Here is a 12571-nt window from a genome sequence, read left to right as displayed (position 1 = left end):
GTGTGTGTGTGTGTGTGTGTGTGTGTGTGTGTGTGTGTGTGTGTGTGTGTGTGTGTGTGTGTGTGGTTTACACTCCCTCACTCTCAGTGTTTGCTGTAATGTTCTACACACTGTTTGTCCTTTATTTCATCCTAATTTAACTATTGGACTCATTTGGTTGATAATGTGTGTGGGATGACCACAGATATTTAAAATGACCAAATCAGATTAAAAATGGAGTTAGTTTTACTATTTTGCTAATTTTTTTTTAATTCTTGATACCTGCTAATTATTGTGATTGTTTAAATTATTTGTTTATGCAGTAAAATAAATATATACACAAGTTATTACAGGAAAATCAATGCACTTCAGTGGATTAGCACATGTGATTTGTGCCTTTTGAGCTCATTATGAGAAGCAGTAGCTCAGGGTTAAATGACATCGCTTACGTATCACAAGCTTTTCTATGTGACTGTCATAAAAATGTTGTTATTAAAAGTCATTATCCTGTCTCCCTGTGTGTAACTTTTGGGTTTTGCTGTTTGTGTCGTCTCTGTGAKGATGATTTGTTGACTTGTCTGCTTTGGTTATTTTTGTTGTTATTGTCCTATATGTCTTCATCATAGGTAAAATGCAGGATGGCAATTTGGAGAGCAACCAGATAAAAGGTAACCAAATCATATGTTTCACTCCTCCTCTCCCTATTCTTCTCTTCACTCACTTTTTTTTTCTTTTCTCTTTTTTTAAATTCTTTTTTTATGTGTTTGGTATAAGCTCTGGGCCAAAGCTATGTGGAAAATATCACTTTATTTAGTTTAACACGTTTTTCAACACTGCACAGATGGACTGTGCAGTGCTAATCCTTAATAAAATCCAATGATTTTCACTGGCAAACATCAGTTTTTGATTTTGACTATGTGAAAAGAGAAGATGCTTGAAGTTTGACCCAGCTTTTACCCGCACTCTTTAGGTTGGAAGCTCGCATTTTTCACATTCCCATCTTCTGTCATTGATGTGTCGTCTGTGGTTTGATGTTCTCTTGTTCTTGTTTTGTTGTTGGCTCATCTTGTTCTTTCAAATAGATCAGCAGCCTGTCCCTCTGCTATTCTGTGTCCTTCTCACTCAAACTRCCTATTCTCCAGAAACATCTAAAATTGTTTTTCCTTTAATCGCTTGTTGTGAAATCTTTACTCTTTATGATGTTCCATAACGTTTGCCCCTTACAGTTTTACACAACCTGAAGTGTAAATGGATACTGGAATTTATGATGCAATTTTTAAAAATAATAAAAACCTTACATTTATTRCTATCTGTAAGGAGGGATGGTGCAGTAGAGCTACAATGTAGACACTTGGAGTATAACTTAAACTCTTAAATGACATAAAAGAAAACAAACAGTCGATGTGGTGACAAAAGTTACATAAGTGGATCTGTACATGGAGGCGTAACAATGAAGAAGAAACCAGAACACAGGACAATACTTTGCAATGATCTGCTGMTGTGAAGACAGAGAGACTGGTTAAATAAAGCTGATGAGAGATGGAACACCGCTGAATTGAGTGAGACTGGCTGATTGACTGGAAAAAACACTGAGAGCCAACTGGGGGAAATGATGAGAAATGACACAGGGAACAGTATAATGTAAAGAATAACATAGACTAATGAAACTAAACTAAAGGGATATACCATAAGGATAGAAATATAAAATACTAAAGATACAGAAAACATGAAAAACCAAAGTGGAAAAGAGCAAAAACACTCCAAACCATAAAATAATAACAAAAACACAAATATCCTAACACTATTTATATTTTAAAACTGCTCATTTAAGTACTTAATTTATCTAAAAATATAAAAAACAAACAAAAACAACATCAAGATCTCCAAAGCAAAAAAGGCAATACAGCATTGAAAGCATTAAGTTGTTTAACTTAATGCTTTCTTAATGCTTAATTATTGCTGCACTAGAAGCTCWTTGTTTCAATCATTTTAATCACAACATTTTCAGCATTACTGGTATGATGATTATAATGTCTTCTTCCATTATTATTACTGAGCAAAGCTCATCTGCCTAATAAAAACTGCATCATCAGAAGACATTCCGTCCCGTGTCAAAAGGGTAGAAAGAAATGCACAATAAGACAAACGTCCAGCATTAAAATGTTTTCCATGACCATCAGATGCATGCCTCATTGTGACAGGAAAACTAGAGTGAAATGATTCTAGGTAATGGGTTGCATTAACTGAGAAGTGGACTGTGTGTGTGTGTGTGTGTGTGTGTGTGTGTGTGTGTGTGTGTTAGAAGGGGATTCGAGATTGTGAGAAGAAGTGAGGTAATAGAGGTCTGTTTTTACCTGAACTTTTTTACATAAGAGCACTTGAAAACCATTTCTTACAGCAGCAGAACAGATCAATTTATCTCCACGGGAACATAAATGATACATCGTGTCTATAAAGTATATAGTATGTGTTTTCTGAATGTTCAACAGCCAAATTCCTTTTTATGCATGATGATGATTTTTTGTTTTTCAGTATATTCGCTGAAGTTAGGGGTTATTTTTTTAAATCMTTAATGTGATTGTCTTGTGGGGTTGAAAATGATCAAATTTGATGATTTTAAATGTGGCATCATTCTTTATTCTGCAAACAGCTCAGTGTTATCTGTGAAAGCATATTTCCTAWCTGTAGATCTCAATGATTTTAATTGATTTTGGGCTTTTGGCTCAATGGATTTTTATATAGTGTATCTTGGAAATAAGTGTTTAACTGAAAATTGGGTTTACAAGGTTTCTCAATACTACAAAATTAAACAAGCCACTAATGTTCATTTGMTTTTATTTTAAATGCATTATCTGAATCAGGTTTAAAGAAACGTATTTCTATATTTCAGCATCAGATTTTTTTTCTTCTTTTTTCTTTAATTTAGCCTGATTTAACTCTGTCACTGTTTATCGTTTTATTTGTTTTTAGTTGACTTAAATTATTTTGTGTTGCTCATTTTACTTGTCTTGTTCACATATGAGAAGTTACTCACATTTCTTTTTCCCCTCAACTCCTCAGCAAATTTCTAAGTAATGTGTGTGGGCTTTATGTTTTATTTCTTATCTTTCCACTGGATTTTAAATTTGTCTTTTAATTGTTTTTATAGTTATGTGAGTACTAAATGCACCGGAGCAAATCTCACACTTGATTGTCCCTCTTCTTCTCATGTTATTAAACTTATCTCTATTAAATAACAATGGTTTTGTCTCTTCTTTTTTTTCCCCTCCATTCTGGTGTTTACAGTGAAGAAGCAGGATGGAGCAGCTGCCATGGAGATGCAGCCTCTGAAGAGCGCTGAAGGCGGCGAGGCCGACGAGAAAGAGAGGAAGAAAGTGTCAGCTCCCAAGAAGGAGAAGTCTGTGCTGCAAGGGAAGCTGACCAAACTCGCAGTCCAGATTGGGAAAGCAGGTACAGCAAATTGCTCACAGACGTATCTATCACTCATTCAGGCAGAAAATCAGCAACAACAAGGCACTGAAGCATCATCCTGTCCATCAAATAAATATGCTGTACTGGGGTGGGGGGCTACTTTGTAGTTGCTTGAAGGAGTAAAAGCTGTCAAGAAGAAAACGCAGGTGTTTGAATTATAGAAATTTAGAAGCCTATTCACTCAATTTTTCTAAAGGCCCTGCCCTTGAGAAAATGAAGAATCACTGCTCTGGCACTGGCTATTATTCTCTTATGCCGCCTGTACTTCAGCTGCTTTGCAATTGTGTATTTTAATTAGTTACGTCTAATTTCATTTAAAACTGTTTAGGGAGGAAAGAGGTTGATGTCGAGAGCATGTCTGTAAATGGAAGCTTTTTTAGTTAAAGTTTACCTGGGCGTCCTCCAAGCAGCATCGCAGTAGAACTACTGATGAACAAATGATTATTTAAAATGTGAAAGGTTTTTTTTCCACAGAATCCCTCAAAGATGTCCTTGTTTTTAGAGTGTGCTTTTATATCGGAGTGGCCTGAGTGATGGAATGGGGACATGGTGTCAGCACAATAAAATACCATGAATGGATTAGCATACAAACCGTACTGTGAGATCATGTGGCATTGCTGCAAAAGTGTTTGTACTTAATGCATTTCATCATAGGCTCTATATAATGTCTGGTTTGCTTTGAGGGCTGCCTCTGCTTGTTCTGTGATCATGAGACCCTTTGCCTCCATTGCACCAGTTTTTGTCATAGCAAACTTCTCAACATTAACATTTCCGGATGTTGTTTTGTTCTTCCATTCAGTCTTCACTTCATTAGTATTCCCTTGTTTTAAGTAGTGTCATCGTTTTTTTAATCATTTGATCACGTTAAAAACTAAACAATTAATAAGTGGAATATGTTTGTGCCATTACCAGTGTGAGAGTGTTGGTGGATGATGCACTTCAGACCCTCTGGTAACCAGTAGGCATTGCAATAAGATGCAAGAACCAGACCCTTTACATTACTCATTTAGTTGCTATTTGAAAGTTCAAAGAGAAAGCAGCTTTTATGATTCCTCCCAACTTTCCTTTWCTCGGATGACACCTTCTGTGCCTCTTCCAGGTTTGCTCATGTCAGCTATCACGGTGATCATCTTGGTCCTGTATTTTGCCATCGACAACTTTGTCCTGAAGAAGCGACCTTGGATGCCAGAGTGTACTCCCATCTACATCCAGTACTTTGTCAAGTTTTTCATCATTGGTGTGACTGTGTTGGTGGTGGCTGTACCAGAGGGGCTTCCACTGGCTGTGACCATCTCGCTGGCATACTCTGTCAAGGTATGGGAGAACAGACACACACTTATGCACCGTATAGTCGGATAAATGTTGGAAAATCTTTCTAAATGCGCACATTTCTTCTTTTTTTTTCTAACAGAAAATGATGAAAGACAACAATCTTGTGCGTCACCTGGATGCCTGTGAAACAATGGGCAATGCAACGGCCATCTGCTCAGACAAGACTGGCACGCTAACCACCAACCGCATGACGGCTGTGCAGTGCTACGTAGGAGATGTTCACTACAAAGTCATTCCTGATCCTGGTGTATTACCACCCAGATCACTGGAGCTCCTTGTCAACGCCATCTCTATCAACAGTGCCTATACTACAAAGATACTGGTGAGCCATCTGTAACGGTAGCATTTTCTAATTTACATGATACTTACAGTTAAAAAGTAAAATATTAATCAAATGACAACATTAATAGTGCATGTTTATGAAGTTTAAGATAAAACTTGAACATCTTGGAAAGGTTGCATAGATATTAAATTACTCTRTCTCAGCATGATGCAGGCCAGCAGTGCTCAGTCTTGGCAAAGCATGTAGCCAGTGCCCTTGGTTGCTGCTTTACATTCATCAGACATTTACTCAACTTGTCACCTTGAGAACAGTTGCGTAATTCTGTCTTATCTGATATTCAGAGCATTGCACACTGTAATTGAATCCAATATGTCTAAGTGCAGGAGACGGTCTCTTTGTTTACAGTGAATGCAGTAGACAGACATTTTTTATCAGCCCATTAAATTTAAATGCACCATCAGAAATAAAGATGTACTTTGGAAGAGTATTTTATCTTTTTTTTATGAAAGCACTCATTTAGACTGAAACTTATCATGTACAAAGAACAAAATACTTTCATTTGCAAATATAATTTTAGTAAGGAAATAAGTCAGAATTAATTTGAATCAACAATGAAAAAGCTCCTTGGATKAGAAGCAAAAAGGTCTGCAAGAATAAAAAGAGTCTACCTGCTTTTGGTACAGCTTGCTACAATTACCGTGTACTGAATGACTGACTCAGCACGGTGCAGGGACGTTACATAAGATGAAATCATTTTGTAACTCTGTCATCAACAATCTGTTGCAATACGTGCATTTTTTTGTCCTAATATTCAACGATGCCTTCACCAAAATGCTAATTGGTTATTTTAAATTGGCAAYGCTTTCTTTTACAGTACCCTTATTACCATGTAATTACAAGGTAATAAAAGTAATTAAAATTGTAATTACTACCTTATTACCATGTAATTACAAGGTAATAAAAGTAATTAAAGGTAATTACTACCTTATTACAATGTAATTACATGGTAATTAAGGCACAAAAGAAAAACTGTTAGTAAAACTACCTTTATTGGGTAACTACAATCAAATTACTATTCAATAGTAACTCAACACCATATTACCAAACAAATGTAACTAAATTTTGGGATTAGTGGTTAATTGCAATAAAATATAACTTTAATACTGTACAAATTACCTACTACTTATTTAGGTGTTACATAGTGAATTGTAATACATTACCAGGTAAGTGCTACATTACTGCAGACAATTAATTACATAGTGAAATTGTACCCTAATTACCACATAATTACATAGTAATAAGGTAGTTAAATTTAATTACATTTTTTTATTACCTTGTAATTGCATGGCAATAAAGGTACCGTAAAAGAAAACGTTACCTTTAAATCAGCAACAACAAGGAAAGTTCTGGATATCTTCTGAGAATCATGGACATTCCAGTGTAATTAGTGCTCAGTGTGTTTGATTTATCTGCTGCTCCAGTCAAAGACACTGGTTCATTTTAGCCAAATGGACAAATTTCCCAAGATCTGAATTATTTTCTTCCTATATCTGATATTATTTTTTAATATTTTAGTGTATCTCTGGTAGAAAAAGTGTTACAAAAATGCATTTAATGGCTAAAAAAGTGATTTTTTTTCGTGATATGTCTCCTTTAAAGGCAGAATGAAAGAATGGCATGAAAAAAGTAAATATGACTAGTGACAAATAATTAAGGAACGCAGAAAAGCAGGAAGCAGAAGATAAAATTGTGAGTAATACTTAGTCAGTTCCTTTATCCCTCCTCCCTAGCCGCCTCCACTCCCTCAGAGCCACTCCAGCCCTGCAGTATGCTTGCTGGTGTGTTCTTATATAAGAGGCCAATCCTGTGGGATGCCAGGATGGCTATGGAAGTCTTTGATGGCCACCACACAAAAAAACACAAAGGCAAAGAGGCAGGCTTTGATACCTATATCAATCCCCGTAGTGCTCTCTGGCTTTATAATACATCCCCTCCTATATTTCTGCCTCTTTTGACATGCTTATAGCGGTAAGAAGTGGAGAAACTTTCATCTTCAGAGGAGAAATTTACACGTTTACACATTACCACTGTGCATGTAAACAGCAGTAGCACACTTACATCTCATGGAAGCACATCCACACCAGGGATTCAGGCTAAACTTTACACTCATTCATAAATTCTTAATGGATTTTGTGAAAACAAACAAGTAAGCCTTATTTTTTTCTCATATGCTAATCAATCTTAGTTTTCGATACACTATGAATACCATTCAGTGATGTTAGTGTACTAATTACTCAAAAGAAAGAGTAACGGTCTAAACTTCATTATGTATTTACAGTTTTAAGTGTGTGCTACACACAGGACAGCTGAAAATAGATACGGGTATCGCAGTACACACTGACCACTCGTGCACACATCTGTCATGTCAGGCAGTCTAACCCTGTTGGAGGTATTCGGACTACAGGTGTGTGTTCTCACAGCACAGTGGTGTGTTTAGCATGGCTCTGTGAATGTCCTCAGAGCTCAGTTTCATGTAGATTCAACCACCTGCTCAGGTCACTTTTTCCGGCCAGAGAAGAGAGTGATAGCTAATACTCACATGCAAATGGCTATGTAAAATACATGACACTCTATCTTTTAAAGGGAAAGCTAAAGGAGTTTATTGTGCGGTCAAAAACACAGTGTACTGAACTCTATTCCCTTGTCTTCCCGCCTCAATCGGCACTTACAAACTTGATGGTACAGCTAAAATTGGCTTGAAAAGAGAAGGGGTTATCACATCAGTATGACGGCGCTTTGATGTTTTAGTGGCACGAGGCGTAATGGGTTTTCCCTTTACTCACTATGATAATAATTTACATGCTTTCATTGATCTTGTTGTAGCTGATGGAGGAAACCAGCATCAATTAGACGCATTAAAGAGCAGAGTGAAAGTACAGAAGTAGCAAAATTTATGAAACGATAATACTAATTTATTGAATCAGAGCGTGAATTAATTGCCATTTTATATGATCGTTTTGGTCAATTTGTTCTTAGGAAAAAAATTCATGCTCAGAAAAACACTGAATTTGCAGTAGTTAAAACAAAATCTTAATGATTTGATTCTGTAAGGATGACTCAATAAATTGTAAATTTGCTGTGTGTTAACAGTCAAAAAAAAGAAGTGTCATACCAGAATTATTGTTGCATGTAAATCTGCTTTTCCTAAAATTTAAAGTCATTTTTGTTCTTTTGGTTCCTCATTTAAGTGTGAGCAATTGATATTAATGAAACAGCAAAACAAACAATATAATGTGGAAGCTGAATGGTATTTGTGAAATCTGGAAGCAGTGGGACGAAAAGCCAGAATTAAAAGGTAGAAAGAAAGATGCAAGTAAATAGAAGAGACCTAAAAAAGCACCCAGTATTGTGACAATTGTTCTTATGAGTGACTGGAGCACTGCATTACTGTCCTGCAGCATGCCCCCAAGGCTTTAGCCTGGTTGGCTGGTACAGTCATGTGGAGACCTAGAATGCAATCCTTCATGGAATGAGGGAACAAAAAAAAAAAACAGGTGGCCAGGCAGGTGGAGTTTCTTGAACCAGGAAAACTGGTAATGAAGAGGAGAGAGTTATACAAAGTGAGATAGGAGGAAAATACAAATAATGAAAAGTGGCCAAACAGGAGGAAAATGTGACACGAGAGTCATGGAAAGCAATAAATGTCTGGCCTGGGATGTGACTAGAAAAGGAAGACGAGGAAGAACACGACTAGAAAAGGAAGAAAGAAGGAACAGGAGGTGTGGATTAAGAAGAGCCCCAGGTGGAATAGGAAGTCAAGTTGCCAGCTCTCCCTCTGGCATATGTCCTTGCCTGCAGGAACACCCAAGGACCAGGGAGAGGGCAGCTGGTCCTAAGCCACATCCAGGCCAGAGCGTGCCAGCAGGAGCTCAGTCATGCCAACATTGTGTGTTCAAAGCCAGCAAATGTTCGTGAACGTAAAAAAGCCACGTCAAGATAAATCTAAGCGGAATCACTGGGAATAAAAGGCATCAGTTTTTTGTGTTTTTGCTCTGTGTTTCTGACCTTTATTGAAATATACTTTTACTCATTTTTTGTAACCAAAAAAGTTGTCAAGCTTTTATTGCTCTATGAGCCAGAAAATGTGCATTTAGCTGTTAATTTATTTAATAAACAGTGCAGCCCACTAATTCTATAGTGCTCCAAGAAAAAGAGCATTTAATGTGTAGTTGATTAGTTAAAAACACAAGCTTTTCACTGAATTTAAATGCAGTAATTACCATTTTTCCTAATGGTTATTACTATTCAACTCTACATCAAGTATGTTTTTCTACAAATGATTCTTTAAAGCTGCAAGATTTCCCGAGTGGTCATTTGCAGTTTAGTGATTTAACTTGATGTTGTCCTCTGGCTGGTAGTCTATTCTCCCTAACACCAGCAGACAGTGCAGATGAGGCCATTTATCCAATCCTGTCATTAGCCAATGACAGGCAGTGTCTTCCTGATGTAATCACTGGTCATTAGGAAAAGGCATTAATTCTGTTATTTAAGACAAACTCAGTATTAAATATTTGCACTCTTGTCTGTGTCTGCGAAACACACAGCTGGACAATCACCAGAGATTTCCTATTACTGGGTGAAGAAAAACAAGCACTCTTAKTGGGTTTTATTGATTTACCTGAGCTTACAAGATATTATTTCAACCCCTCCATTGTTCACTGTCTGCAGCAAAAGTAACAGGTTATCTGTGTTGGATTTAGGAATAAACAAAATGTTCAGATGGTAAAGTAATTGTAGTAATAGTTCCGTAATACTAAGATTTTAAAATGAACTTGCACCAAAAAAAAAAAAAAACTTGACAACATTTGCTGTCAATTCTAGTTTTTTTTGTTCGTTTTTTTTTTCACTTTATTATTATGCTAAACTCTTACAAGCAATTCTTCATTTTTCAATATGTTTAATGTCCACGTTTTGTTAGTATGACCGGTAAGCATTGTCTAAACAACCAATTGATTTACACTGCAAAAACTGTCCATCTTACCAAGTTTTAACATCTTATTTCCAGCCAAAAAGTCTCTTTGATCTTGTTTTGAGACTRATTCACTAAAGAACTGATCTGAATAACTGAATCAGTTCTTGTTTAGCAAATCAATCTCAAAACAAGATCAAAAAGGCTTTTTGGCTGGATATAAGATTTTAAAACTTGGTTACATGGACAGTTTTTGCAGTGCAAGTTTTAAAATCTTATATCCAGACAAAATGTCTTTTTGATCTTGTTTTGAGACTGATTTACTAAACAAGAACTGATTATGTAAGAATAATAATCTTGTTTTCAGAATGTGTAAGATTATTTGTCTTGTTAGTCTGAAAATTTGACTCAAATAAGTCAAAAATTTCTGCCAATGGAGTAAGAAAATTTTACTTGGTAAGATTCTTTAAATAAGAAAAAAATTAGTCAAATCAAGTATTTCAAGAATCTTACCAAGTAAAATTTTCTTACTCCACTGGGAATTTTTTTTTACTTAATTTGAGTCAAATTTTCAGGCTAACAAGACAAATAACCTTAAACATTCTGAAAACAAGATTATTATTCTTACACAATCAGTTCTTGTTTAGTAAATTGGTCTCAAAACAAGATCAAAAAGACTTTTTGGCTGGATAAGATTTTAAAACTTGGTAAGGTGGATATTTTTTGCAGTGTAAATCATCTTGAGAATGTGTGATTGTGGGAAGAAGCGTCTCTAATAAATAACAGCCAGGACTTCACACTCGTGAATGTGACTTATGTGTCCGAGCGTCTGAGCGTCACTATAATGACAGTGAGAGTTCAGCAGTAATTAGAATTTTCCATCACAGTGGCAGGTAATTTTCTGTGCGTGCCTTTCTGCTTGTAATATTCAAGTTAAACCTTTTTTTTCTAAATAGCCAAGCTCAGGAAAAAAAAAACTAATAATGAATTCTTGGGAAAAAGATAAAAGGGAAACCGAAAAATTGAGGACATGTGTGAAGTGAGATGAGTGAGAATCATGTAAGAGAATCAGAGCCAGTGAGTAAGAATCCCCAAGTGGTGAGAAGCTCACCCTCTCTTTTCCCAATCCTCATCTTTCAAGAGCGCTTTGCCCAGCGTTACCACAGCAACGCTGAGCCTTTTCACAAGCTGACCACCGTCACGCGCTTCAGCATACAGTAAGCACACACACACACATGTTCTGTATCACCTGAACAGCCACATGCGCAGATTTAGACAAATGCGAAATCACAAATTACGCAAAACACTTCGCCATCGCAGGCTTAATATAATTACGTTCCTGCTCTTAACGCTCCAGCTCTTGATAAAGAAAGACGAGCATCTGATCTCTTAAATTAAAAAGAACAAGCTGCTCTACTAAAATCCTGGTACGAGTTCTAGCAGGAAAAAAAAGTCATGTTGTGGAAAGGGTACATCGTTTTCTGCCTTCTGTAGTTCATATTCAGCTGAAATATCTACTGAAGATCGTTGGAGTGTTCTGAACAAACAATTACAGCTCGTGAAGGGTTGAACTGTATGTCTGAAATAAGAACATCCAAATTTGATTCTGTCTATTTCATCTTCTGGCCTCCCACACACAGTAACCCATTCACCTGCCTGCTGCTTAATTATCGCCAGCAGCTATTTCAAGTGTTACAGCAGGGATATTGTGCTGAAGAAAAGAGATTCTCAATCCTTGAACAGACTAAACAATTTATATACTGCTTGTTCTTAGATTATGTCAGTTTAGAGGGAGAGAGAGAGAACTAATAACATTAAAACAACTAACAATGTTACTCATTTTTTATTTATTTTCGTCTGCCTTTTGTTCAGCCCCCGGATAAGGAAGGTGGTCTGCCAAAGCAGGTTGGAAACAAAACAGAGTGTGGTCTGCTGGGACTGGTCTTGGACCTGCAGCGGGACTACCAACCAATAAGGAACCAGATCCCCGAGGAGAAGCTTTATAAGGTCTACACTTTTAACTCAGTCAGGAAGTCCATGAGCACCGTCATTAAACTTCCTGATGGGAGCTTCCGCATGTACAGCAAGGGAGCCTCGGAGATTGTTCTCAAAAAGTGAGTCCAGTTTTCCTAATTATACTGAGATTTTTGTGACACGTTATCTACTTCCTGTGTGTGATCTACTTAATTTACCAAGAGTACGACAAACATAACTTGTTATTTTAGAGAAATGTTTGTTTTTGTAAGTGGGTAGGTTTTCACTTCAGGTCACACTTTTTTTTTTGTTTTGCTTTCTTTTGTTCATTCATTAAAGGGCCAATATTATGTGTTTCTCAGGCATACCTTTATATACTATACCATTTAAATAGTATACCATAATAAAGTATCTATGTCACCTTTAGTTGTTATTAAAATGCTGTTTTTATCTTTAAATAGAAAATAAACATCTTCTCACCACTTCCACTTCTAAACACCTTGAAATTGGCCTCTGTCTCTTTAAGAACCTCCTTCTGCTCCTGACCTGTCCCACTTCAGTGC

General features: G+C 36.5%; 1 protein-coding gene across 1 annotated transcript in view; it reads left to right on the top strand.

The window, feature by feature from the left end:
- Positions 1-12571, top strand: part of atp2b2 (ATPase plasma membrane Ca2+ transporting 2) — a gene marked incomplete in the record, with an annotated part of 105903 nt that overhangs the window by 74489 nt on the left and 18843 nt on the right. The window contains 5 exon segments of the mRNA XM_014004113.1: positions 606-647; positions 3265-3429; positions 4550-4764; positions 4862-5104; positions 11907-12148. Of these exon segments, the coding sequence (XP_013859567.1) occupies positions 606-647; positions 3265-3429; positions 4550-4764; positions 4862-5104; positions 11907-12148 (907 nt within the window).

This window comes from Austrofundulus limnaeus, unplaced genomic scaffold (assembly GCF_001266775.1).
Source record: "Austrofundulus limnaeus strain Quisiro unplaced genomic scaffold, Austrofundulus_limnaeus-1.0 Scaffold22, whole genome shotgun sequence".
Taxonomy (NCBI): domain Eukaryota; kingdom Metazoa; phylum Chordata; class Actinopteri; order Cyprinodontiformes; family Rivulidae; genus Austrofundulus; species Austrofundulus limnaeus.
This window is presented reverse-complemented; position numbering and strand designations above follow the sequence as displayed.